This window comes from Triticum urartu, chromosome 2 (genome assembly GCF_003073215.2).
Source record: "Triticum urartu cultivar G1812 chromosome 2, Tu2.1, whole genome shotgun sequence".
In the NCBI taxonomy this organism is placed as follows: domain Eukaryota; kingdom Viridiplantae; phylum Streptophyta; class Magnoliopsida; order Poales; family Poaceae; genus Triticum; species Triticum urartu.
In genome coordinates, this window is record NC_053023.1 from 732798103 (window position 1) to 732823313 (window position 25211).

At 46.1% G+C, this 25211-nt stretch overlaps 3 protein-coding genes and 1 pseudogene across 3 annotated transcripts; 1 reads left to right on the forward strand and 3 right to left on the reverse strand.

Moving 5' to 3' along the window:
- Positions 1-6050: 6050 nt before the first annotated feature.
- Positions 6051-7698, reverse strand: LOC125538337 (annotated as a pseudogene).
- An 869-nt stretch (positions 7699-8567) lies between these two features.
- On the reverse strand, positions 8568-10740 carry LOC125540273 (small glutamine-rich tetratricopeptide repeat-containing protein 2). The gene is made up of 5 exons (XM_048703866.1): positions 10249-10740; positions 10074-10123; positions 9873-9960; positions 9016-9132; positions 8568-8912 (listed from the first exon to the last, which is right to left on the reverse strand). Exons 1-5 carry the CDS (start codon positions 10699-10701, stop codon positions 8856-8858), a joined length of 765 nt encoding a protein of 254 aa, XP_048559823.1. The 5' UTR covers positions 10702-10740; the 3' UTR covers positions 8568-8855.
- Positions 10741-10834: 94 nt separating this feature from the next.
- LOC125540274 (ubiquinone biosynthesis protein COQ4 homolog, mitochondrial) lies at positions 10835-13189 on the forward strand. Its single transcript, XM_048703868.1, has 3 exons — positions 10835-10993; positions 11383-11566; positions 12456-13189. Exons 2-3 carry the CDS (start codon positions 11387-11389, stop codon positions 12960-12962), a joined length of 687 nt encoding a protein of 228 aa, XP_048559825.1. The 5' UTR covers positions 10835-10993; positions 11383-11386; the 3' UTR covers positions 12963-13189.
- Positions 13190-13313: 124 nt separating this feature from the next.
- On the reverse strand, positions 13314-20541 carry LOC125540272 (vacuolar protein sorting-associated protein 41 homolog). The gene is made up of 19 exons (XM_048703865.1): positions 20102-20541; positions 19138-19407; positions 18875-19054; positions 18234-18497; positions 18026-18158; positions 17847-17937; positions 17586-17688; positions 16950-17053; positions 16744-16837; positions 15921-16076; positions 15767-15829; positions 15579-15644; positions 15163-15363; positions 14951-15028; positions 14760-14879; positions 14573-14653; positions 14399-14484; positions 14122-14203; positions 13314-14046 (listed from the first exon to the last, which is right to left on the reverse strand). The coding sequence occupies exons 1-19, from the start codon at positions 20369-20371 to the stop codon at positions 13648-13650; spliced, it is 2841 nt and encodes a 946-aa protein (XP_048559822.1). The 5' UTR covers positions 20372-20541; the 3' UTR covers positions 13314-13647.
- Positions 20542-25211: the final 4670 nt, after the last annotated feature.

Consider the following 25211-nt stretch of genomic DNA (forward strand, 5'->3'; position numbering starts at 1 on the left):
GGGACGGTACTTCCGCACGCGCGGTACTACCGCGCCCCCCATGCGGTACTACCGCAACGCAAAAGTCCCAGCCAGGGGGAAGGGGAACTACCGTGCCTACTTCCGCAAATAAATGGAAGTAGCAAAAACCCGACACAGTAGTACTGCCGAGGGGTGGTACTACTGCCTGACCGCATAGCGCGGTACTACCGCACGGCGAAAGCGGTACTACCGCGGCAGGTGCGGATGTAAAAAATTACATCCGCTCCTACTACCGCAAAGGGGCGGCACTAGCCTGGTGGGCAGCGGTAGTGCGGCTCCAGGGGAGCGGTACTACCGTGAGCACCAGCGGTACTACCGTGGATGCCTACGGTACTACCGTTGATCCAGGAGCGGTACTACCGCAACCACAATAGCAGCCAGTCAAAGGAGGCAGGAAAAACGGAGGAAGCTCCAAGGAAGAAGGAGGGGATAAAAGGAGACGTGTACGTGATGATTCCACCCAAACCTTTCCAACGCGGACCCCCTCTTAATAGTACGGCTTTCCTACGACTCAAATCCACCAAAAAGAAACGTAGAAAAGACGCCGTCTTCGTCAGTCTTCGAGGGGCACCCAATCGTCTTGTGCCTAGCAAAGAAGTGTCTGGAAAACTCATGGCACACGATTAGTCCGCAAATGCGTTGTCATCAATCACCAAAATACTTAGGGATAAATATGTCCTTACACGGACTCTTTGTGTGTGTTGATCCTTAAGGCGGAATATTTTCCTGATGGAGATCTCATGAATGCAACTTTAAAAAAGAAGGCTTCATATACATTGCGGAGTATTATGGCCGGAGTTGATACGCTCAGACGTGGGTATATTTGGAGAGTTGGTGATGGTGAGAAAATTAGCATATGGGATGATCCCTGGATACCTCATAGCCCAACAAGAAAGGTGATTTCACCAAGGGGCAACAATCTTCTTTTTAGAGTTTCTGACCTCATTGATCCGGTGACAGGGAGTTGGGATGAGCAGCTGGTTAACAAAACGTTCTGGCAAGTGGATGTTCGAAGGATTTTGGCCATTCCACTACAATTACATGAGATGACAGATTTCCTGGCATGGAACATGACAAAGTCAGGGACTTTCACGGTGCGATCTGCATACCATACAGAATGGGAATTTCAATTTGGGCACAAGTTGGAATCAACGGCTGGAGCTTCAAACCCATCTTATACATGGGACTCGGTATGGAACTTAGTCTGTCCAGCAAAGATAAAAATATTTATGTGGCGCGCGCTCCAGAGTGCTATTCCTTGTCGATCTATCCTGGCTAATAAGCACTTGAAAATAAATCCGAGTTGCCCAGCCTGTAACCAGGGGCCTGATGACATAAGACATAATGTTGTTCGAATGCAAATTGGCAATGGACGTGTGGAAGATGCTCGGTCTTGAGCTTGTTATCAAACAGGCACTGAAAGTTGACAAGGCAGGTGAGCTTGTGTTGGCACATTTTCTGTGCCTTCCAGAACAACAAATCCAAGTGTTGGGTTTGCCGAAGTTCAGAGAAACGATGGCAACGAAGGTTTGGTATTTGTGGTATGAAAGACGAAAATTGACACATGACGAAGAAACTCAAAGTGCATATCAAATCAATATGTCAGTGAGAGGCTTAGTAGCAAATTATACCATCTCTTACGGCCCAAAGGCTCACGTCCGTTCAGATGCTTGGTTGAAACCAAAGTATGGTTATGTGAAATTAAATGTTGATGCGGGATTTGATAGTGACACACTCGCGGCAACATTCGGAGCAGTTATCCGGGACCATAGGGGGAAATTTATAGCGGCTGCTAATAAAAAGATGGACCTTTGCTTCGACTCGTTCACAGCAGAAGCAATTGCAGTGAGGTTTGGTTTGAATCTTGCTAATACCGTCGGATGTAGTAAGATTGAAGTGAATTCGGATAGCGTGGAGGTGGTGAATGCGTTGAGCCAAGGCTACTCTTCTTCAGTCGCTTCATCCATTATAGACGACTGTTATTTCATGTCATTAGGTTTTTCCCATATCATTTATGATCATTGTAATAGGAAATATAATTGAGTAGCTCATGAACTAACAAGGTTAGCTAGGTTTTCTTCTCTGAGTGTTTGGATGGATAATGGCCCTAATGAGGTTATCCCTTTACTTGTAAACGATGCTACTTTACTTATGAATGAATAAAGGAGAAGAAGTTTATCAAAAAAAACACCAATAGGTTCACGTACCAACCAGCAGTCCCTCCATATTCGCGCATTTTGCCCGTTAGCAATCCTCCATACAATGCCCTTTTTCAACAACTCCGGACCATGACTAATAGCTTGCCATGTTGGTGATGGATTTCCAGAAAATACGGTGTCCTCCAATCTACCAATTGGGTAATGCTTTCCTTTAATAGACACGCACATAAGCAGTTTGGGAAAGCTAGCACTCGCCACACTTGCCTAGCTAGCAGAGCCTGGTTAAACAAACGAAAATACCTAAAACCAAGACCACCCTAAGACTTGGACCTGGTCATCTAATGCCATGTATAACAGTGGGTTTTCCTCCTTGGCACCCCAATAATAATTACTAATCATACGGTTAAGATTATCACACACAGCCAACGAAATTTTAAGGGCATGTATAGTGATTGATAAGATAGTCTTATTTTAAGGCTTGCATGTAATTTAGAGATGACAATGAAAACATGTCTACAATGAATTATCTCTTAACACTATCTGCAATAACTGGCTATCCCTAAAAACGTGGTGAGACATATGATGCTAAGAGATGATCTCTTAAATAAGAGAAGACAAGTCTTTTCTTATGAATGCTCTCTCCTCCACCTCAGTATTTGTTCTACGTGGCACTTCTAAGATAGCACCATTATACATGCCCTAAATACACTCATGAGGAAAGTAGGGATGGGTTGTGTAATGGATTTGATCAAAACTTCCTTGCTAGCTTGAGTGGGGTGCCCGTGTGTTTTTACTGTTTCACCCGAGCTCACATGAGCTCGGGATCAGAACAGCCGCGTCCCCTCAGACAAAGACTACAAATTGCACTAGTGTAAAGAAAAAACTGCTCCGACCTGGTTCTGCTTCTTGCAAAAGCACCTACCGTGGACGATGAGCCAGAACAAGGGCCGACAACACTTCTCACTTACAATATCTGCTTTCTACTATTCCTTCAATCAGAAGAAATAACTGACGTAAGTTATCTCGATTCCAGCCTCTTGAGCAACTTCCCTTGTTGTAGCATATCTCAATCTTGCCGTCTTTGATCTGCTGCCGGAGGGACCTGGTGCTAGATGAGTCCGTAGGAGGGACACACATGTATGCTTGGCCATCGATGCACCTCAGGACCTTCCACATCCTTCTGTTTTTTCAAGTACTTGGAGAAATTGGCACAATCTAGCTCCCCTGCTTTCGTGGGGAGCTTCGTCATGTTCTCGAACCAGTCCAGCGCTGATTTCATGTCCCCTGCCCCTATGTAGTGATTGAGAAATAACTTGCATGTTTTAGAGTATCATGCACCCTTTTCCTTGGCCACGGGACAAAGGTTTGAACCTTGCAATCTGGTCAGACAAAGAAAGCAGGCCGTGGGTCATACGAGGACCTGTGCATGAAATCTGGACAGAAAAATTAAGACCTGACTTTTCAAAACATGGGAGCAAATGGATGGAATTTCAATAGATGGGAGAACGCAGACGGGTCCATGGTTGTTAGCAACCAGCTAAGGATTCACTCCATTGATCACTTGATTGGCGCTAAGTTAACCTGAATCCAGCGGAATTGGTGTTGACCACTGTTTGGGAAATGCTTCGACGCTAAATTTGCTAAATGCGCCATGTCGATAAGTAGGCACCAATCGCACTTTTTTTAAGCCCCGGACGTAGAACAATTGTTCTATTTGGGCTTCGAGCTGGCTCGATAGGTTATTTAAACATTTTAAGGAGATATAAACACCTTTCAATACACTGATATTAGTGACACCAGATGATCGGCCACAACAACAGGAAATGGCAAATGGTTATCATTGACACTTAACAACATTTCCATGGAGTAATAATCGTGGAAACCATGTATACACACTAATATCATCGAAAGGGAAAGACAATTCCCCCATGAGCTCTACTAATAGAGAGAACTCCTAAAACAAATATACTATTACCAATAGGAAAGCTTTAAGTTACAGTAATGCAACCGTAGAATGTTTATGGCGAGTATGGCCCATGCTGTGAGATGTGTTGATGCTGGGAGAACCTCCGGGCTCAATGGCTAGCGAGTCATGTTATCATTCAAGATCTGTTGAAGCTTGTCAACAAATTTGACTTAGCGCAGCGTATGCGTGATGTTTTGATTCCTGCTAGCATAGTGTGAGAAACAATTTATGCTCGAAATGTTGTCTCGTCGATTCGGCATATGATGGCGATGGCAACGTTGCCAAGGTGAGAGGTGAGAGCAGGCTCGGGCGATAACCACTGAAAACGTTCCATTTGCAGTTCGGCGGCGTTGGCGGCAGCTTGAGTTGTTGGTCGCATGAAGGACAATCAGCGTCCGGGGACGGCTCTGGTGAGCGTCCTCTCGTGCCATGCTTGAACAAGACATCCCCACATCTGAAGCACAACACATTCTTACCGTCGTCAAACCAGGTGCTTGTCGAGGTGACCCACCGATCGTCGTCCGTGTAGAAGCTGTAGCTCAAATCCCAGCATAGCTTGTTGTCGTCGTACTCGCCCACTGGTTCTCCGGTGGCAGTGACATAACCCAGAACTGGAGTTTCGAGCGAGGGCCCACCATATGCAGGGCACGACACAAGTTCACCAGCAGATCGGAGGCCAGGAAGTACTCGTTGTCCTCGACCGGGAAACGATGCATGTGATGCTCCTCGGTCGCCACGTCAACCACCAGCATCCAACCATTCTCATCGGGAGGTTTTCATATATAACCTAGTTACAGACTTAGCTGCACACCATAAAAGAGAGTAAGTTCAGCCTTCTGCAACAAATAAAAAAAGTAAGTTCAGCCTTAGTAGCTTGCAACATCAAGTGAAAATGTTCATACAACCGAAAATTACTAATGGCTCCCTTTTGTAAGAAAGAAGATTATTTGTTTGATCTGTGCCGTGATGCGTGACGGCCCCTGGTTGCTCTTGTCCTCTGCAGCTGTTTTCTGAAAGACAAAAAAACAGTTGTCATGTGCAACTGTTGCTGGATGACTGCTTGACAGTCTGGTGTCTTTCTTTTCTTTCGGTCGGCAAACCCATTATTACTTGGCAACAAAGTAGAGCATTGTGGATTTTGTTGTCGTATCAACTGTTTGTTTCGAGAGCATGGATATTCACTCATAGTTTTAGGTGTTGAGCTGAGTTGTCAGGCTATATATAATGGATGTGCTTCTTTCTGAATTATTTGCTCTCTTCGTAAACTGAGCAATCCTCTACCTCAACGTACAGACAAGAGAGCAAGACTGAACTTGATGTACTATGTAGTACTATTACGCTATGTTCTGAGATTAATGGATTTAATTTGTTATACTCTTCAGTTATTAGGTTATTATGTGTTGTCATTTAATTTGCTAGTGTCAGTGAGATAATATAATTTACAGTTATGCCAAGTTGGCATTGTGATTCCGTTTGCTAGAATATTAAGTTAACTTTATAGTCGCCACATCATACTCAACAAGTGTTATAAAGTTATCAAGGAATTGTGAGATTTGGTTTAACGTCAATACCTTGTCATGGCCTGTTGTAGCCGCCACCTCCTCCCAGCTGGTTAGAATCAGCGCCGCCGCCGTCGCGCGGTCCTTCGGAGTTACTTCGCGGTTGGCCACAGTAGCCCTTGGGTGGACCACGACCACCACAAGCAGCGGCATTAGCGTACGATTTGCCATCAACGCCTTGGAATAGTTCAACCCTCTGATCGAAGTTGGACATGAGGGCGAAGAGATGGTCGAGGGAGAGGGGCTCGGTGCGAACGTCGAGGGCGGAGAAACAAAAGCAAAAACGTACTCGCGCCCGTCGTCAGATGGGAAAAGGGGAATATGCAAAAGCCTAAGAGGTACTTATCATGTCTTTTGCATATTCCCCTTTCTCCATCTGATGGGAACGATTTCGCTGTCCATCTCAGTGGAGTACACAACTTGCAAGAAGTTCCCCCATGCCCTTCCTAAGAATATTGGTTTCCCCTCACCCTTGATGGTACAGATCTTGATGGAGAAATCGCTCTCACTGTTGATACAGCTCTCGCTGGCCTGCCCCTCTTGTGCCACTTTCATGTTGGTGATATCCTTGTTAGTAGAGATGATACTACAGTCTTCATACAACGATCATGCGGATCTGAAGATAAAGTCAACACTTCCCTTGATTGCAGAGGCCTTGAAGTAGTGGAGCCCCTCATGGTTATACAAGGCTCCCTGGCCGGCCTCGATGGTGCGGTTATAGAAAATTGCCTTTGTGCCCATGACATGAAATGCAGTGGCCTACACTTGTTTGCCCCCCGCCTTGGCAGGAAGTGCATCATTCTTGATGATAATACCATAGGCAATGAAATAGTCAGACTCTATGGAAACAGTGCTACTACCATTGGAGCCGAGGAGCATGCCATCCTTACCCTTGGTCATGGAGGTATCATTCCACACGATAACAGCAGGGTGAGGGATCAGACTTTAGCGTGACGAAGGGCTTACCTTTTCCAATGAACACCTTCTCACGGAACACTATTCCGGGCTTTTGGCTAAGCACATATCATTTAGTGTTATCATCAGGATGTTGGAAATGTACTCACCGATGTTCTTGTACAAGCCATCTTCACCACCAAAGATAGTGTCTGGGTCAATGCTATTTCTGAGCCTTGAGGCTTCTGCCATGGAGAACTTGGCGTCAAGTGTCAATGTGGCTACACTACCCTTAGTCTCTTGCAATGCCACCCATTGATCTAAATCGTCTTGTCGCGACGACACTGGAAACAACGGAAGCATGAGCCAGCCCCATGAACAACGAGAGTTTCTTCATCCGCATGATTGATGCAATATGCAACGTGTGCATGGGCAGGAAGTGCATCACTCTTGATGATAATACCATAGGCAATGAAATAGTCAGACTCTATGGTAACAGTGCTACTACCTCTACAGCCGAGGAGCATGCCATCCTTGCCCTTGGTCATGGAGGTATCATTCCACACGATAACAGCAGGGTTGGAGGGATCAGATTTTAGTGTGACGAAGGGCTTGCCTTTTCCAATGAACACCTTCTCACATAATACAGCTTTTTCGGACGGAGGGAGTATGTGCTTAGCCTAAAGACCGGAACAGTGTTCCATGAGAAGGTGTTCATTGGAAAAGGTAAGCTCTTCGTCATCCATTTGAGGGACAAACTTTTTCGGACAGAGGGAATATCTAGCACTAACTTGGTGTTAGATACATCCATTTGAGGAAGTATCATTTAATGTTATCATCGGGGATGTTGGAAATGCACTCACTGATGTTCTTGTACAAGCCATCTTCACCACCAAAGATAGTGTCTGGGTCAATGCTATTACGTACCGAGCCTTGAGGCTTCTGCTATGGAGAGCTTGGCGTCAAGTGTCAATGTGGCTACACTACTCTTAGTCTCTTGCAATGCCACCCGTTGATCAAAACCGTCTTGTCGCGACAGCACTGGAAACAACACAAGTATGAGCAGCCCCATGAACAACGAGAGTTTCTTCATTGCCATGATTGATGGAATATGCAAGGTCTGCTTTCTCCTCGTTGTGGCTAGCGATTTAGTGAGTTGGGCTATATATAGTTCACATTGGGAGGTAATGAGAGGATGAGCAAAGATCAAGCAGAGGGAGTGGTCTTGAATCAATTCTCCTTCCGAGGTAGGTGCATGACCCTCAGTTTTATGGACGGTTTGCATTACCTTTACCAGACCTTCCACCAGATGACACATGTATTTCTTTGTCCTTTTGTTCCATCAATCAACCGAGATACATATTTACAATGTAAAATTCATGCATCCCAACCCTTCGTGTTGCGTGACAAACAATCGAGTTACCTGCGGCATTCTTGGGGACAAGTATCTAGATTGATTGGTGAAAACTGAGACACGTGAGAGTTGTGTCAGATGGTCACCGACAAAGATATTATGAAGGATATGTGCGCCATGGTAGTCCTGGATTAATATATTTTTACGAGTCATAGATTAGTTAGAATGTACATTAAATAATATTGACATTAAACATAATTTATACTATACATGAGTAACATGACCAAATTCGAATGTCGGTGGAATGGCTAGAAGATATAGATGTTGCTTCAAGCAGAAAAACGGAAGAAAGATGTGCCATTCAGTTTGACTTGGTTAACAGTTATCTTAAGGCCCCTATGAACAAATAGTGCAGAAATGTGAAATTATGCAGTTTGACTTGGTTGCCGCCGAACTCGCCCACGATGAACTACAACTAAAACGGGAAGAGGTGCGGCATGGCCGGAGCGAGCGAGTGCGGCGGCCCGGAGAAGTACCAGCTGGTCTGGGACGTACGGCATCCACCTCACTCAAGGGAAGCAATAAAGATTAACCCAATAAAGAACTCAATAGCCTACTTCGAATTTGCTATATTTATTTCAAATAGGATATATCGAGTTCAAAAGTACATGGACACAACAAGGATGGTCAACATATATATCGTCTCTTTCTTCTAAGGAGTCAACGGAAGATCACTGTACACCGCATAATGTTAAAATGAACGAGCAAAGCTAGCTAGATGTGACACTTGCAGAGGTTGCATTGAGAATTATATAGACTGATGAACCCACAAGCTATACATACATTTCTTGCTGGATGAACCTTTTCATCTCATCTTACAAGTGCAGTTTTTTCAGTCTCAACTATGATGAACTACTGCTGACAGTGACAAGCTTCTCCCGTAGCTTTTCCAAGCGGGCCTGGAGAAGGGAGTGTCAGAATAGAAAGTCCGCAGCGCTAAATCACGCGACTGCAATTGGAACCATGAAATGCCAAAACTACAGTGCATTGTTCAACACTAACCTTGAAAGACTTGGACCGGCGAATAGATGGGTCAAGATCTAAGGCACGTGCATACGCATCCTCTGCGGAGTGGTACTCTCCCAGTGCGAATAGTGCATCCCCTCGCAACAAGTGAGACTGCATAGCCATGATACATAAGACCTTATGAAGACAGTATGCCCACAGGACTTGATGCTTCAGAAGCAAGAAGGTTGCATGCTTCTTTATTGAGAAAGCCAAGCATCAAACTATAAGTGTTTAATTGTCCAATAAACAGCCATAAAAAAGAACAACATGGAAATATTTCATGTTCCGAACGAAGGCTATGCACAAAGATGTTTTCCAAATAGTCTGCAAGATAAGGAGAAAAAAGACAGGACACTCAAGTAGGCAGGGTTTTTTTTTTTTGCGAAAGCATTAAATCTGCGATATCTGAAAGCTTCAAATGGAGCTTACTAACCTAGGTCCATGATTACAGTTGTGTTATCAGGGCCACCACATTTATCGGTACATAGTGCAGCCTCGCAGACGTATGTATGAAATTACAGTGCCTTTGATATCGTACAAGTGGACATGATCTCACACTATGTGCACAGATAAGTTAATCATCAGATTCATCTCGTAATCACCACTCTCGATTTTGTAATTCATGGGCTCATGGTCAGGCATACTAAATGGTTTTTTCAGTTCACTTTACTGTCATAGGTACCCACCCTGGCTTTCCCCAACCTGAACTGGCTAGTTAACGCAAAGCTACCGGCACAAGTTTGTGACGGAGAATGGCCACTCTGAGCCATCCAATTCATAAACAATACACCATAGCTAACTAAGGATGTAGTATCATGAACAAGCAAAATAGCTCAATCTACAAGTGATACCTGAGGAAATTTGGGAGCTACCCTTATCGCCTCCTCGGCATCTGCGAGTGCACCGGCGGTATCACCAATCGCCAGTCTCGCCTTACACCTGCACAATTGCCACCAAACCATCACATGCGAAGCTCATCAGATCAGAGTACACATTTACACTGACAGACGCTGATTCTGCAAGCAAATTCAGCAGAGCAGAGCAGAGCAGACCTGCCTCCGTAGGCCAGATGCAGTCCACCGGGAGCATCCATTGCGATGCTCTAAGTACATACAAGCCATGGTAATTACTGAATCAGAACACTAAGCCGAGAACTGCATGCAGCTCTGTCCGTGGCATTCTTCTGAAGAGAAAGGAGACAGACAGCAGAGCAGAGCACGCACGCACCTCGGTGAAGAGGGCCTCCGCCTGGGCGGCGTCCCCGTCGGCGAGGGCGGCCTCGGCCTTCTCCCGTAGGGCCAGCGCGGCGAGCCCCGCGGCGGCGTCGAACTCGGCGGCGCCGAGGAGGTGCTCCAGGAGCTGCGCGGCGCGGGCCGCCGTGCCCACGTGGCCGAATATAGCGTTGCCGCGGCCCGGGACGGAGGCGCCGACGTTGGGCCCGGCCCCGCAGCGGCCCAGGCACCCGCAGGAAGCCACGTCGACGCGCGGCGGGGGCGGCGAGAGCCCCTCGAGCGCCGCGAGCACCTCGCGCCCGCCCTGCCGCGCGCACGTGCGGTTCGTGCAGACCCGTATCTCCACAGCCCCCGCCGCGGCGCGCGGCGGCGCGGTCCCTCTCCGGCGCGGTGGGCGCGGCGGCCGGGAGGCGCAGGCTGCTCCCGCCACGGCCATCGCCGTCGCCATGTAAGTACAGTAAGATGATGGAATGGCTTGGACAGTGGACGAGGCTGGCAAATAAATACATATAGGGTGGTTTTTGCAATTTTGCACAGGTCGACGTGGCGCTGGGCCCGGCCGCTCGCGTCGAAGCGGTGGGCGCTTTTGCGAAAAACACCCTCCCGTCCACGCCATCCAGGCATAAACAACAACTCGGGACTCTCTCCACGCCGCCGTCTCCTCCTCCGGCGACGACTCCGACGAGACGACGGTCGTTCTCCGACCCGCGGCGCGACGGCAGCCCGATATTCCTCGCAAGGTACACCTTCACCCGCATTCCTCTCGGCTCTCGTCCGAGTTTCTGCTCTCTATTTCACTTTAGCGGGACGGGGACGGAGTGTGGTGAACGGAGGAGCGGCGGCGATTCCCCCGGGTGCTCATAATCTGCCAGCGATTCGGTGGCCTCTTCTTCGCGCGTGCGCTTCTCGGCCTGGATCGTCGCTGAGCCCGACGACCGCCTCCGCAGGCCACGCGGTGCCGCGTTTGGGATCACGCCCTCTAGCTGTTTGATGAAACGCCTCAGCGGCGCGCCGCGCCCATCACTGACACTGTTTAACTACTAGCCACTAGCTGCCGTAATCGTATGATGCTGTTGTAAAAATTCATCAGACTGTAGAGTTCTTATCTTCTGCGTATTGGTGTTTGCAGCGTCATGTTGGCCGCGCGTGTGAACCTCAAGGGCTGGCAGCAGGCGGCAGTTGCAGTTGGTTCGGCGTTCGGGGCCTTGCTTGATCCGAAGAGAGCTGATCTGATAGCTGCGCTTGGGGAGACTACCGGGAAGCCTGCATTCGAGCGGGTGCTCCAGCGCATGAAGAACAGCGCCGAAGGCAGGGTAAGCCCACACTATACCATCTCACATCATAGTCGGGTGTGCCGTTATGTTTGGACATTTGCCGTTGCCGCCTTGGACAATCACTTTGAGTAGTATTTTGTAGACTTTTATTGGTATGATTACTCGCTTGCTAGAAGTGTTGTCGAATATCGAAAGTGCTCTTCTGGACAGTGGACATAATCTGCAGAGGATTGGATAGAAATACAGGGTTTATATTAAGCAGTTGTTGTACATTGGTTCCTTTTACTTTTATATTGTTGTACCCTTCATTGGATTGAAATTTTAAATTATTGTTCCTTTTTAGCTCGAGTCTAAGCTTCTTAGCTTGAATATCCATTTTTATTGTTATCTGAGGCCCACTGTCTTTTACCAGTTGGATGCAATTTGCATATACATGGCAAACTGAAGATAAAGTTCTATCAATTTTCTATAGATTTTTATTAGTGTGATTGTTCAATTGTTGAAACACCGTAATTTCTCATGTCAAAACTGAGAGTGATTGACAACTGATGATTCACCCATGCTAGAATTGTTGTAGAATACTTTTTTTTCCTATTTATGTGGTTTGTTTTGGAGACTGGACATATTCCACAAAAGACTGGACATGAATACAGCATTTATATGAAGCATTTGTTGTACACTGGTTTCTTTTTTCTTTTATTGCTCAACTGTTCATTGGATTATAAATTTCTGAATTATTGCTCCTGTTTGGCTGGAGTCTTAACTCCTTAACTTTCTGATCAACTTGAATATCCGTTTGTTATTGTTATCTGAGGCAACTGCTCACTGTTCGATGCAATTTGTATATACATGGCAAACTGAAGATACAGTTATATCCATTTGTCTACGGAGTTCTTTCCAGTCTAACTAAAATAGCATGTTCCTACAGGAAATTCTTTTGGAGCGTCCTCGGGTTATATCCACTCGGGTTTCACACGCCTGGGACATGCCTGAGAACACGTTCGGTGCTGCCTACGCTCAGTTCATGGGATCAAGGAACTTCTCACCAGACGACCGCCCACCTGTTCGCTTCATGGAAACCGACGACCTCGCCTTCGTCGCAACCCGTGCCCGTGAGGTGCACGACTTCTGGCACGTGTTGTTCGGCCTCCCAACCAACCTGATCGGCGAGACTGCTCTCAAGGTGATCGAGTTCGAGCAGATGTTCCTCCCGATGTGCATGCTCTCTGTCGTTGGGGGCTCCGCGAGGTTCAGCGAGAAGCAGAGGAGGCTGTTCTTCCAGCACTATTTCCCATGGGCGACCAAGGCAGGTGTCAAGGCTACTGATCTGATGTCCGTGTACTATGAGAAGCACTTCCATGAAGATCTGGAGGAGGTGAGGAGGAGCTGGGGGATCGTGCCATGCCCGGATCCCAAGGCGACAAGCAGTGCTTAGACTTTAGGCCAGTGCATTTTGCATGAAAGCGTCTGTATCTTGGTTTTTTCAGCCTTGCTTGTTGTCAGTTTCTCTTTGTGAGTGATACCATGAATTGTGCTGCTGATATGTTAACAGGTAAATAGGGTATGGTAGCTGTTGGATGTTGCTTCGTGAGGTAATATGCAATGTTGACCGCAAACTACTTATATGATATATCTTCACGGTTTGCTCGACCCCTTATACTATTCTATATTGTAATTTTGAATCAGTGTATTACACTTCTGATGGTTGAATCTCGGTGTCAATGTAAAATGGCTGAATCTCAGATACACCAGAGTCGTACTAAAGCTTGAAGCAAGGAGAAAAATGTTGTTTACAAATCAGAAAACAAATATATATTACACCAAAAATAAAATTGATCATACCACTTTCTTCAAAACAACTAGTCTTCATGAACATTGCATGATCTGGCAAGCGTGGCATTGAGAAAAAAAATGCCGTTACAACCTTGCTCAAACTCAGGTAGCGCGCCAAATTTACAGAAAACCCATGCCGAGGACGCACACAGCTCCCCCTCAAAGAATCAACAACCTATTGTTGTTACATATGTATCAACCCCAGAAGAGCGCAATGCAATAATTACAGGGCTCAAAACTTACAACACAACACATCAGAATATGGACAGCTCAATGAGGAATATAACTTATGCGGCGGCTGTGGTGCACAGCACACACCGCATTCTAGACTCGCCCGAGGGGGAACCGTCGTCGTCCTCCGACCCATCGTCGCTGTCCCGGACGTTGCTGTTTGATTTCATCGAGTCCAGCCCGCCTTCGAGGCAAGACTGATGATACGCGTGGCAGCAATAGAACACGATGAATGACATGTCCTGGATGGACAAAGGGTCGAAGCACAGGCAGCATCGAGCGCCACATCTCGTTCTGGATTTCATCTCTAGATTACGTAAGGTCGATGATCTGTCGCCTGTTCGCGAAGATCCTTCATTGACTCTGGCTCCTTGTGCCTCCTCGTCCATGCTTGCCATGCAGACCCCACGCCGAGCCTCATGGTAGTATTTGACCAAAAGATTAACACAATCGGCCTACAGAAGGCAGAGTCAGCAAACATGTAAGATGGATGACAGATAAACCAGGGTAGTGAAATGGAGATGGCTGACCTTTAGTATATCGTTGCATCCATGTCTCAGTGAAGTTTCTGTTCGATAGTCTGTCACAATCTTCACAAGGCGATCCCGCAATCTGTCAAAGCGTGAATAATCAGTAAATACTTTGACCAGGAACGGAATGGGTTAAGAGGTGTCTTTGTCAGTTTTTCACAAATTGTTGGTGAATTATGACGAAAGAAATTGGTTTTGTAAGGTTTTTGTCATGTATAATATTTCCTAGGATCAATCTTGTGATCTTTGGGCGAAATAGACTTCCAGGGAAACATACTTGGGTATTTCTAGCCCATCTGGAACCAAACTGACAATGTACAGAGGGTCAAGATTGCCGACAGTATGTTCCAACAGCATCCCAACCTGCTCAACAGTCACAACAAATAATGTAAGACATATAATATAATGGTATCAATCTCATGACGAGTAAGCAGACATCTCATTCAATTACCATTTCAGGCTTTTGGAGGCACTGTCTTATCAGTTCGTCCCATAATTCGTCATCATGTTGCTCCGTAACAAATTCAACGGCCTGCATACAGTCCAAAAATTATGTTATTCTAATCCAAACCCATAGACTCAAGTTGGGTAACACAGCATAAGATATCATAGGAAAATGAGGATAGCCAGGTTAGGACCTCCTGTATATCTTCCAGTTTGTTTATAATTGTAGAAAGCGCTTCCTTAGCATTTCCCATACGACCAAGAACAAAAACTTGCTCCTTGACAAATTCTTTTTGTGCAAATATTTCATATGCCTGAAATACCATACGCCATTGTTAACTATAATGAATGAATAACATTTTTTTTCAAGTATTAGGACTAGGACCTTGTCAAGCCTGTAATGTTGGCTGGTACGAAGGAAGGGTAGTAACATCCTTGGCTCATAATCCGCATAAAGCTCCAGCTACAACACAGAAAGTTTGGAGTTACTAGTTTGTGTCAAAACACGAGATAAGAGGGTACAGAAATAGGGGAGACGGGTAGAATGAGCAAGTAGACAATATATAGGGATAGTATGTCCAATGAGAATCCACATACCTGCATATCATGGTAATCTTTTCCAGCATGTATGTCCACCTCAAACAAAGCATGCAAATACTGATGCAACAGATATTTTTTGTCGCAACTTTTACTTGCATGCAACAGTTGCTCCACGACTTCATACGGGGGAATGATATCACGATGTTGGATCAATAGATGGACTGCCCTTTTACAATCCAATAGCATAAGATTGACAACCTGCAGAACGTAAAGAACAATAAATAAGTGGAGCATGTGAAAGACTTTGTCTTTCTAGGTTATGTTTTGGTAGAATGTAACTATATATAAGGAACTCAAATTAGACCACAGACTAGGATTTATGGCCACATTAAATTCCACAAAATTCAGTCACGAATACAATATCAAATGCTTGTGATAATTTTATCATCCAATTGGGAATCCTTACACCGTACCTTATCATGAATGGCATCATGCAAATTGTGCTTCTCGATAAACTCAAATACTTCAGGCTTCAGCAGCTGAACAAAATAAGGTTTTAGCAATAAAAACATGCCCTAGAAACAAAACTACAGGAACTGCTCCTTTTATAACTCAATTGTAGAATGGAGCTCTTAACTGTTACAATCTAGGGTGTACTTACTTCAGCGAAGAGAGAAAGGGCCTTTTCATATTGACTGTTGATCACGTACAACTCAGCTAAAGCCTACAAAGCAGACAAGATCAAGATACCAACCTCTAGCTCAAATAAATAAATTACAGTCTTTCGACATCCAGTAAACAATGTTCCGACCCACCTCTTTTAATGAGTTAGTCATCGATGAGGAATTGAGCTGTGGCTCAATAGCAGATATGACTGGTGAAGCAGAGTATAATGTAGGTGGCCAACTTTTTATTGTAGTCAAGAGAAGTTCGTGAAAAGACGCATTGGTAGTTAAAGCTACAAGAGCAACCTACATAGACCACATTAGAATATCATTACAAATAGATAGGTTTGGAAAGAACAAGCAAAAAACTGTTAGAAGCAGAGAGGAGCCGGGGCCAAACACAGGATAGTGTTTTTCTGGAGCTGCTACTTGTATTGTTGCCTTGAGGCATATAAACAGTACAGGGCAAGTCGGTTGCTAATGCTGAACTGACCATGCAGCTCTAGCAGTTGCTAGTACATGCAAAAGGCAAATTGACTACTACTAGCTGTCCAGCTGCATACACTATCTTACTGACTAAGGACTCCCTTGATTCATGGTATAGGAAAAATGGAGGATTAATATGCCCTGCCCATCTGGATCCAATGAAATTGCAAGACAAAAGAATTGGGGCAAGTGTGTGTTTGATGGAAGCGTAGGAATTTTCCAAGAGCTTGGAACTCATGCAAAATTTCCTACCAAATAGAAAAAGGAAAGTTCCATAGGAATGATTCCTAAGGATTGCATTCATATGAATCAAACAACATCTATAGAAAAAATTCCAATTCCATAGAATCACAATCCTTTGAAAATCCTGTAAGAATCCTATGAATCAAAGTAGCCCTAAGGAAGCTCTAGCTGGCCTGTACTACTACTCCCTAGCTAAGTAAAATATAACACAAGGATTACAGCTAACAAAAACTAGTACAGGTACCTCATAAGCAGTATCACTCAGCTGTGGATTCTCTATGGGTATGTAAGGGATCAACACAGGAAGCTGGCGGAGATGAGCAAAGTGAAAGACCCACCTGTGGCAGGTAAATTATTGTTATTAGATGTAAAACATGTATGATTAACACAGATAGTGCCCATGGAAAACAACTCCTCTGGGTTTGAAATGTGTCTACATAATTATCTCACCTCTCCCATGCTGAAGGAGATCCTCGCAGTAACTTTGGACAGAGTTGTGCTGCTTCAGCATATTTTCTTTCAATGATCAAGTGATCAAGGTATCGTGTGCCCACCTACAAGATTGAATGAACAAAATTTAATAATAGTTCAACTATTCCTTGTGTGGTTAGATCTCCTTTTCATAGTTAGAGCCACCCTTCGTAAAAACTGCCCCACATACGATAGACCAATTACGCGGTTAAACATAACACACTTATAACTTTCTGAAAAATGAATTGAAAAGAAGAATGCATATATATGGGATTTAAGAAGAGAACATGTATTTCAGCGTCTCATTTATCACTTCCAATGTTATGGTCACCTTAGCTCATGACACTCAAAGGTCTAAAGGTTTTCTAAAATAATGTCTAAAGATGGATTATTTTGAATAGACGTATTGCTCAGTGACAGAGGTCTCATTATTTTCAGATGGGATGGCTAAGTTGTACATGAAGTCAACAATACAGTGAACACCAACCAACATAATACTGGCTCCTTAAAGGTGCCAATTCCTAGGTTTCTAGAAAAAAGCATCCTCGTCATCAGACAAATAATGCTGATGCACTGTACTCCATTTACTATTCAATCTTGACATTGCTACTTTACCTCGTCAAGAAGCTCGGTCCTCCCTTGTCCTGCTTCAACTGCAGCCAATGCCTTTTCATGCCAACCATGTTGAAGAAGCCACGCAATATGGTCTTCAGTATCTCTAATTAGAAGGCACGTGCAATCAGAGAAAAATTGCCAATGAAGATCACCACAATTTCAGAAAGAATAACGCTGTATAAATTACCATTGCCTTGTTTAATTAACAATTGTAGAATAAGGGGCTAATATGCACTCTAGGTCTGTAACATTTTAACGAACCTTGGCTTTGCTACCACAATATCCTTAGGAGACACGATGTAATACAGCGGTTCATCGCCAGCAGCCCACTGTCCACCCGCATTGCTACTTCCTGGATCATAAAACAAGTGTTCCCTCATTATAGAAATTCCAGTGAAGAGTGAAGAAATGTCCATTCACTGTTGAGAAGTCCACCAAACCTGAGAAAGGTGCATGAGCGAGAGTATAATCCTTTGCCTTATAGTGCTCATAACCATGAATGGGCAGGGCATCAGTAGTAAGCACATCATTTTTCCATGAAACAAGATGAATTTCTGGACGCTGCGCTGTTCCCTACAAAATGTTCAGACATAATGGAAATATATCAATGTGGTAAAGGGTAATCCGAAGACAAGCAGTGGTGTTTACCTGGCGTGAAGAAACAGAAGTACTAATTTTTTTATCTCCATCATCCTCTTCGGGGATATAAGCAAGCATAACCAAAAGATCGCCAAACGGAGCAATTCCAGATATGTGGTAGCCAGTTTGGAAAGAGCCCACAATATCAACATACTTCTCAGAACTTGCTGCGGAAATACTCCTTTGCATTCCATTGAGTCCTTGGGATGAATCTGTTCGAATTGCAGCAATCTTGACACTTGTTCCCCACCCAATAACTAAAACTGTGTCGTCCTACATATGGAAAAATCAATCAGTATGCAACCATGTATGTACAGTTTCCATGGTGCATATATCCTTGTTCCTCATAGAACAAAGCATGTATTATGCTCCTAAACATAACAAACAGTATGTTCCACCCATTTCAGAAACTAATGTGCACCATATGCTATTCCTCTTGTTTTGGTCAACATCCTTTGTCTTACACTGTGTGACCCAGATTACAGAGTAAGGAAACGATGAACCCTTATTGCACACATCAGCGGAAAAATTACATGTTTTCTGATTCCTTTTGCAACCTAAGTAGTAGTATTTTTCTGCTAACCAGATTGAGATGTTGAAACTGAGCTGATTGAAATAAACTATATATCTTGAATCAAAACATTATTTACCTGCCAGACCAAGTGAGGAAGTAAAACTTCTGGCCGAGGAATTCCTTTTGGTTTCTCTATGAATGCAATTCCTCTGTCCGTTTTCATATCATGCACTTTCACCCCTGCATCATTAGCCCAGGCAAGAAGATCTGTCCTCCACTTCATAGAATGGATCGGTCCTTCACCCTCACGCAGAACCTAAGATAAGGATACGAGATAACAGCCATGAGAGCTAATTGATCAATCAGATCGTATTTTTATCCCAAGAATGCAAAGCGCACCTTTTTGTTATAGCCTGACACCCAACTCTTCTTTGTCAACACAAGTACTTGACCTGCTAAGCCACCTGTAGCAAATCTATTGTTGCTCCGGGAATACTGAGGGTCTAAAGCAATTGCTTTCATGGGCCGATGATACTCAAACTTGAGTTTCTCATCAGTGAAGAGGTTGCTTATTACTACTGTGCCGTCATCTGAGCAGCTTCCTATATATTCACGATCTTCAAAACTGATGTCATTAATGGTTGCTGTGTGAGCCTTGATTTCCTTTGACTGGAAAACACATATTGAAACAAATAGATGACAATAGATTAGTATCAACATAAACAATAAGGCATTTGACGACAGATTAGTAGGCGTGCCAACATAAAGGATATGGCACTTGTAGAGAAAGCATATATGTGGATGACGAAGGCATCAGAACACAGGCTTCACTTCACATATCACATACCACTTTTTCCCTATATGATTTCCATGAACCCTTTCTTTTGACAGAAACGGTGGAGCTATATTAAGACTTGCAACATGATCATTACAACCAATGTTATCTAGCATGGATTCAACCAATAATGAAGTTTGTTTTTCAGATAACAACCCATGGTGAAGCTAGTAGCAGCTGTGTTTCGTCATCTGTAAAGGTGCAAAAGGTTTTGATGCAGACAGTTACTTCTATTTAGCTCGTTTAACCATGTCGACTCTGCCTCATAGGGTAGAATTTCAGCATAGTCATCACAAGTAATCCCTCAAAATTCCGCCCGCCCAAACGCTATCTGCATCCATAAATCTCCGCAGCAGAAGCTTACAATCGCCCCCCAAAATTCCGCTCTCTGAAACGTCTCTTGGGCAATTGGCTAGGAGTATAGTTGTGCAGCGGCAGGCCAATGCTACGAGCGCATGTAGATAATAAGAGCGGGCTCTCAGGGCGCCCCCAATTCCGCAACAGCAAGCGAGCGTGGCCGTGGCGTACCTGGTTGCCCTGGAAGTCGAGGATGTGGAGGGTGCCGTCGTGGGTGCCGAGCAGGACGGCGCGGTCGGTGACGGCGATGGCGGCGGCGGCGTCGGTGGAGAGGATCGCCGGCACGCTCCCGCCCAGCCGCTGGTACTTGAGCCGCGGCTCCTCCTCCGGCTCGTCCCCCTCCTCCCCCTCCTCCTCCTCCTCATCCTCGTCCTCCCGCCCGTACTCCCCGTCCCCGTTCACCAGCGCCGGGTGGCTGGCGCGCCGCGCGGCGGACGACATCCTCCTCCCTCCTCGCCGCGCGGGGGGATCACGGCGGCGGCGAGATCCCTCGTTCGGGGAGGTGGAATTCGCGAAAAGGTGAGGGTTGAAACCGTAAAAAATGCTGGCTCGTGCTTGGATTGGCGTCCGTCTATCGGCTTGTCGTTACGGCCTTGACTTCGATAATCCGAAGTTCCGAACCGAAGCGGTCCGGTAGACAAAAAGGGAGAACGGTCGAGTCGGGCTCGAGCCGGTGTCGAGTTCGGGCCGCGTCCAGTGGTCAGTGGATTCGGAGTAGATTGGAAGCGTGGCCATTGGCGATGGCGATCCGGGCTGAAATTAATACGCTGATATGGACACGGACAGGCAGGCTTGTAGCTGTGTCCTGCTTACGACTCACCGTGGATGTTTAGTTGGATGGATCCTATTTATGTGTAAGAGTGCCGTCGTAGCTGTCGAGCCCTAAGGCCTTATACAATGCAAGATGCTTAGAGACCAGATTTTTTTTAAGCACCGATACTTATTTGTACAGGATAGATGCTTAGTTAGGCGTCTCTTCTGTAGAAATAGGCATCCGTACTTTTAAGAAAATCCGCTTTACTTTTCTATAAGCATCTAGCATTATATAAGGCCTAAAGGGTTCACATAGTGCTAAAGTTTTCCGACAAGATCAAAACAGTGATTTTGGCCTAGTTTTGCAGGTAGTGAAGGAGGAAAAATGAACAAAGAGTGAGGTGACGAGATAACGAAGCAAGAGCAGGAGGTGGAGTGGAAGAGAGATGAGAGGCGGCGGAGCAAGAGCGAGAGTGACGACGTTGGCAGGAGAGAGGAGAGAAGGCCATAAGAGACTAAGAGTAACTTATGCAAATATCGATCTAAAAGTTATTAGAGGCAATGGCAAATCCACTACCAGCACGAGCACAACAATCGTCTCATGTCTGCGAGGGTGCAGTCTGCTTCCCCTGCCTTGTGACAGGCGGGCACGTCGTGATCAAGCTTCATCGCTCGGCAATCATCAAGCTCTGGATCTGCCATCAATGCCTAGAGAGTGGTTGTCCCTAACATATTTGTCGAGGTGGACCAAAGTGAAGGAAGTTGTGAGATGTTAATAAAAAAAGAGAATGTTCTAGAAATAAAGACTCGATACGAAATCATATTTGAGTTAAAGAAACTGTAGGATTCAGCCAACGGGATAATATCCAATGTCACTGACAAAGCACAAAGAAACACCAGCAACCAAAAAAATACAAAGGTGATGAGAACATGGCTTACAATACAAGCCACACTACAAGCACCTAGAACTAGAGGGGGGGAAGCACGGTTTAAGGAGTCGTCCGGCAGCCCAAACAACGAGGGAGAAGAAAGAAATAAAGAGCTCCAAAGGAAATGCCAGACACTTAAGAGCATGTACAACCAGGATTGGCTAATTTTGATCTAAAACGTTCGTGAATGTGCCAGAACATCGGGCACGCCTATTTTGAGTCTCTATTTGTACATGCATGCAACCATGTCTCCTATATCTTTTCTAAATTGCGCCGGTCAAATGTATGTGATTGGTTATAAGATGTTTTGGTAGGCTGAACTAACTTACAAAATGTCTTATATATTTTGATACGGATGGAGCAAAATTTGAACGTGACCATGTTTTAGACTGAATCGACGTACACTAGGAAACGCTAACACTCAACTTTTTTTTAAAAAAAAAAGGGAAACGTTAACACACAAGACGACATACATTTTGGCAAGGGAAATATTTCCAGCCGGCAGCTTCGGCCGGACCCGTGCGGATCGTGCGATCCCTTTCGATCGTGGGTCTAGCGATCTCCCGAGCTGGACACAAACAGCCCCACACATTATTTTTTTTTCAAACAACCTTATCTTCTTCCCTGCATCCTCTCCTTTCTTCCCCTTGCAGCCTTCTTTCTTGGTCGCCACGAATGATGAAGCTTTGATGTTTTTGCTACCAGCTGCTTGCACCGGTGCTTCAAACGGCATGGATCGGGGCCGACGTAAAGATGACTGGCGGTGCTGACACTGCTGTCGTCATCAAACTGCAACGACCGCCTGCTACTAGGAGAGCAGAGATGCCACAACTACCTGTTGCCATGGCCGGAACCGCGTGTATACAGTGTTGCATCCGTGATCTAAAAAAGCTTCAACCATAGATAGAAAAGCTTCAATAGGCACTGCCCAACTAAAAAAACTTCAACCATAGGAGTAGATAGATTTTGCTACTGCCGGCGAGGGTTTTTGCTACATCCATCATGGCGGAGTTGTGACCTCGTGCCGGCGGCGACGATGATTTGCTGCAACCGTTGTCATTTTTTGCTACATCCATTCAACGACACATTTTTGCTACCATGGAAAGCTGCATCCGGCTGTATGTTTCGTTGACGGAGCTACATCCCCGCGACGACGGAGGTTATTTTGCTGCAACGATCATTGGCTTTTGCTACGACCAACGAGAAAATTTGGTACATCCATTAATGGCGCAGATGTGACGCTGGACGACGGCGACAATGATTTTGCTGCACCCGTCGCTATTTTTTGCTACCAGCGGCGAAGTTTTCGCTACATCCATCTAAATGGCGTCGATTGGGCGGCCTTTGTTCGTGCAACCTCGGGGCAGTGAGCATCGACGACGGCGGTCAGAGTTGCGGCCGGCGACACGATGATGCTGCGACGGGCGTGATATGGCCGTGACGGCTAGGTGTTGCAAGGATAGAGGACGTTGGGCGTGATGGCGACGCTGTCCTGCTGGAACCAGTGAAGACGGTGTGCTGTGACGACAAGCACCAGCGACGAGGGCGGCGAGCACCGGCGACGAGGGCAGGGACCGGCGGAGGGAGGAGTTCCAGGCGAGGGGGTGGCGATCGGCGGCCGGGATGACATCCACGCGAGCAGGGGGCGGCGCCTGCGCAGCGCACGAAGAGGACGAAGGAGATGAAAGTCAACAGGCAGATCAAACGGTTGGAACGCACTGGATCTAACAGTTGGGGCTAGACGGTGCACCGGCGCAGATCACTGCCCTTTTGGTAACCGGCGCTGTGGTTGATTACTACTCCGTCTGTTGTAGCTCGTGGACGCACGCCGGCACTGGCCCCGTGATGAATACTGTTCAAATGATTGGTGCTGGATTATGTCGAGCGGAATCGCGCGCTTGTGCGTTCGGCTTCTTCCTCTTGGCCCCGGCCTCGGGACAACCTGCTCTGCTCCACCCATCATCCGGCACCGGCGCGCGCGTGGCCGCCCACCGTTTCAAAACGTAATACGTGATCCGGGCGGTGCGGGCGCCGACAAGGAGGCCACGTCGCGGTCGCTGCTCGTGGCCACGGAGGCTCGCGCGGCGCCGGCCCGGCTCCAACGACCGCGTCTCGTCCCATGCCCGGGGTGTTCAAGCAAGCGAGAGGTAGGCAGGCAGGGCCGCGTCTCTGTCCCACGATCACGTCAACGAAGGGAAACTGGGAGAGGGGACACGCGTGGCTGGCGTGATATGGGTCGTGGAGCTATGGCGCCGACGAGGTACACCGCTGCGTGACTCGTGTGGTCGGCCATCCTGCTACCATGCGCTAGTGCCATGACAATTTCAGACGGAGCAAAACATGATCTGTGTTGCTAGTACATAAAAGCTTGTTGCAATATGAGGTCATGTTGCAAACCTCGAGGCGCAAGCTACATGATTTATTTATGCTGCAAACTTCTGAGGCAGCCATGGCCCATGTCGCACACTCATCATTTTGCGTCGGACGTTGTCTATTGCACGCACGGTAAATCCAACGGGCTCGCGATCCGACGATCTTTGTAAAAGAAGAGCTGACCACGTTATTAAATCAGAGTATGGGTTTTAGGCACCATCCAAACGGACCCCACAAGCCAAGCCAGGGACGAGGAGCAACGAAGAACACCATCATCTCTTATCTCTTATAGAGAATTCCTTATTTGACACTATCTTAAAATCTGCTTCCTTATTTGACACTGATTTTTTTTTCAAATTTGCAACATGACCACCGCTGTAAAAGCACCTCCCACGAGACAAATGGCAGAAAGTCGTGATGAATGATCAGGAAATATCTGACATTCGTATTCGAGAAAATGCCTGTTTGCATTCAAAACATCCGCATCTGAACTAAAATGAAATAGAAGGTATACAAATTTATTTTGCAAACACAAAACAAATATGGCACGAGATTTAGACAAAAAAATATAGAAATGGAAATGGATATATCCATATTTTTAAAAAGGTGAGCTAGTTTAGGCAATTCTAGCCCCAATATGCCAATTAAGGACAGCAAAACTGGAGCATTGTCGAGTCATCTCACGCCATGTGACTTTCCCACCGTTCGATCAAATGATCTGACTATCACTGGTTGTTCTATGGATAATTGACCGACTGTCTTTGAGGAACGCTATTCCGGTAGAAAAACCCGAGGATTCTGGTTAATCGGGCCTGGCAGCCGAATGCAGCCCATGTAGAAGCACAATCTAGTACCCCACCCCTCCTAGTGTGAGCATGGGTAATCTAGGTCTAGGTGCGCTGCCGTCGAGAGAGAGCGCACCTGGTTACCCGGCAGCACAACCATCTTCTCCTTGATCCTTTCCATTGTCCTTGGCATCCATGTCGCTATCTCGTCACCGAGAAAGTGACTGATGACGAGCCATCAAGGCGTGGTGCCGCAGGCGGCGCTTGGGCTGCGCGCTCATATACAACGACGACGACGTGAGGACTCCAAAAGATGGGCGTCGAGTCTGGGCGTTCCGGTGCATCTAGCCATAACTGGCTCAATATTATAGACGGTCGTGTGTGGTCTTCCCTCTTCGTCATTGTCGGCTTCCCAGCGCCACGTATCCTGGAGCCACGTCG

What these genes read in the sequence shown, in the direction of transcription:
- LOC125540273 (XM_048703866.1), bottom strand. Translation starts at nt 10,701, where the DNA reads ATGGCGACGGCGATGGCCGTGGCGGGAGCAGCCTGCGCCTCCCGGCCG. An exon ending in CATCTGGCCTACGGAGGCAG is followed by an intron (nt 9,961 to 10,073) that starts GTCTGCTCTGCT and finishes GCAATTGTGCAG; the next exon opens with GTGTAAGGCGAGACTGGCGA. An exon ending in GCCGGTCCAAGTCTTTCAAG is followed by an intron (nt 8,913 to 9,015) that starts GTTAGTGTTGAA and finishes TCCCTTCTCCAG; the next exon opens with GCCCGCTTGGAAAAGCTACG.
- LOC125540274 (XM_048703868.1), top strand. Translation starts at nt 11,387, where the DNA reads ATGTTGGCCGCGCGTGTGAACCTCAAGGGCTGGCAGCAGGCGGCAGTT. An exon ending in AGAACAGCGCCGAAGGCAGG is followed by an intron (nt 11,567 to 12,455) that starts GTAAGCCCACAC and finishes ATGTTCCTACAG; the next exon opens with GAAATTCTTTTGGAGCGTCC.
- LOC125540272 (XM_048703865.1), bottom strand. Translation starts at nt 20,371, where the DNA reads ATGTCGTCCGCCGCGCGGCGCGCCAGCCACCCGGCGCTGGTGAACGGG. An exon ending in GCCTCCAAAAGCCTGAAATG is followed by an intron (nt 14,485 to 14,572) that starts GTAATTGAATGA and finishes ACTGTTGAGCAG; the next exon opens with GTTGGGATGCTGTTGGAACA. An exon ending in GATGGGCTAGAAATACCCAA is followed by an intron (nt 14,204 to 14,398) that starts GTATGTTTCCCT and finishes ACGCTTTGACAG; the next exon opens with ATTGCGGGATCGCCTTGTGA.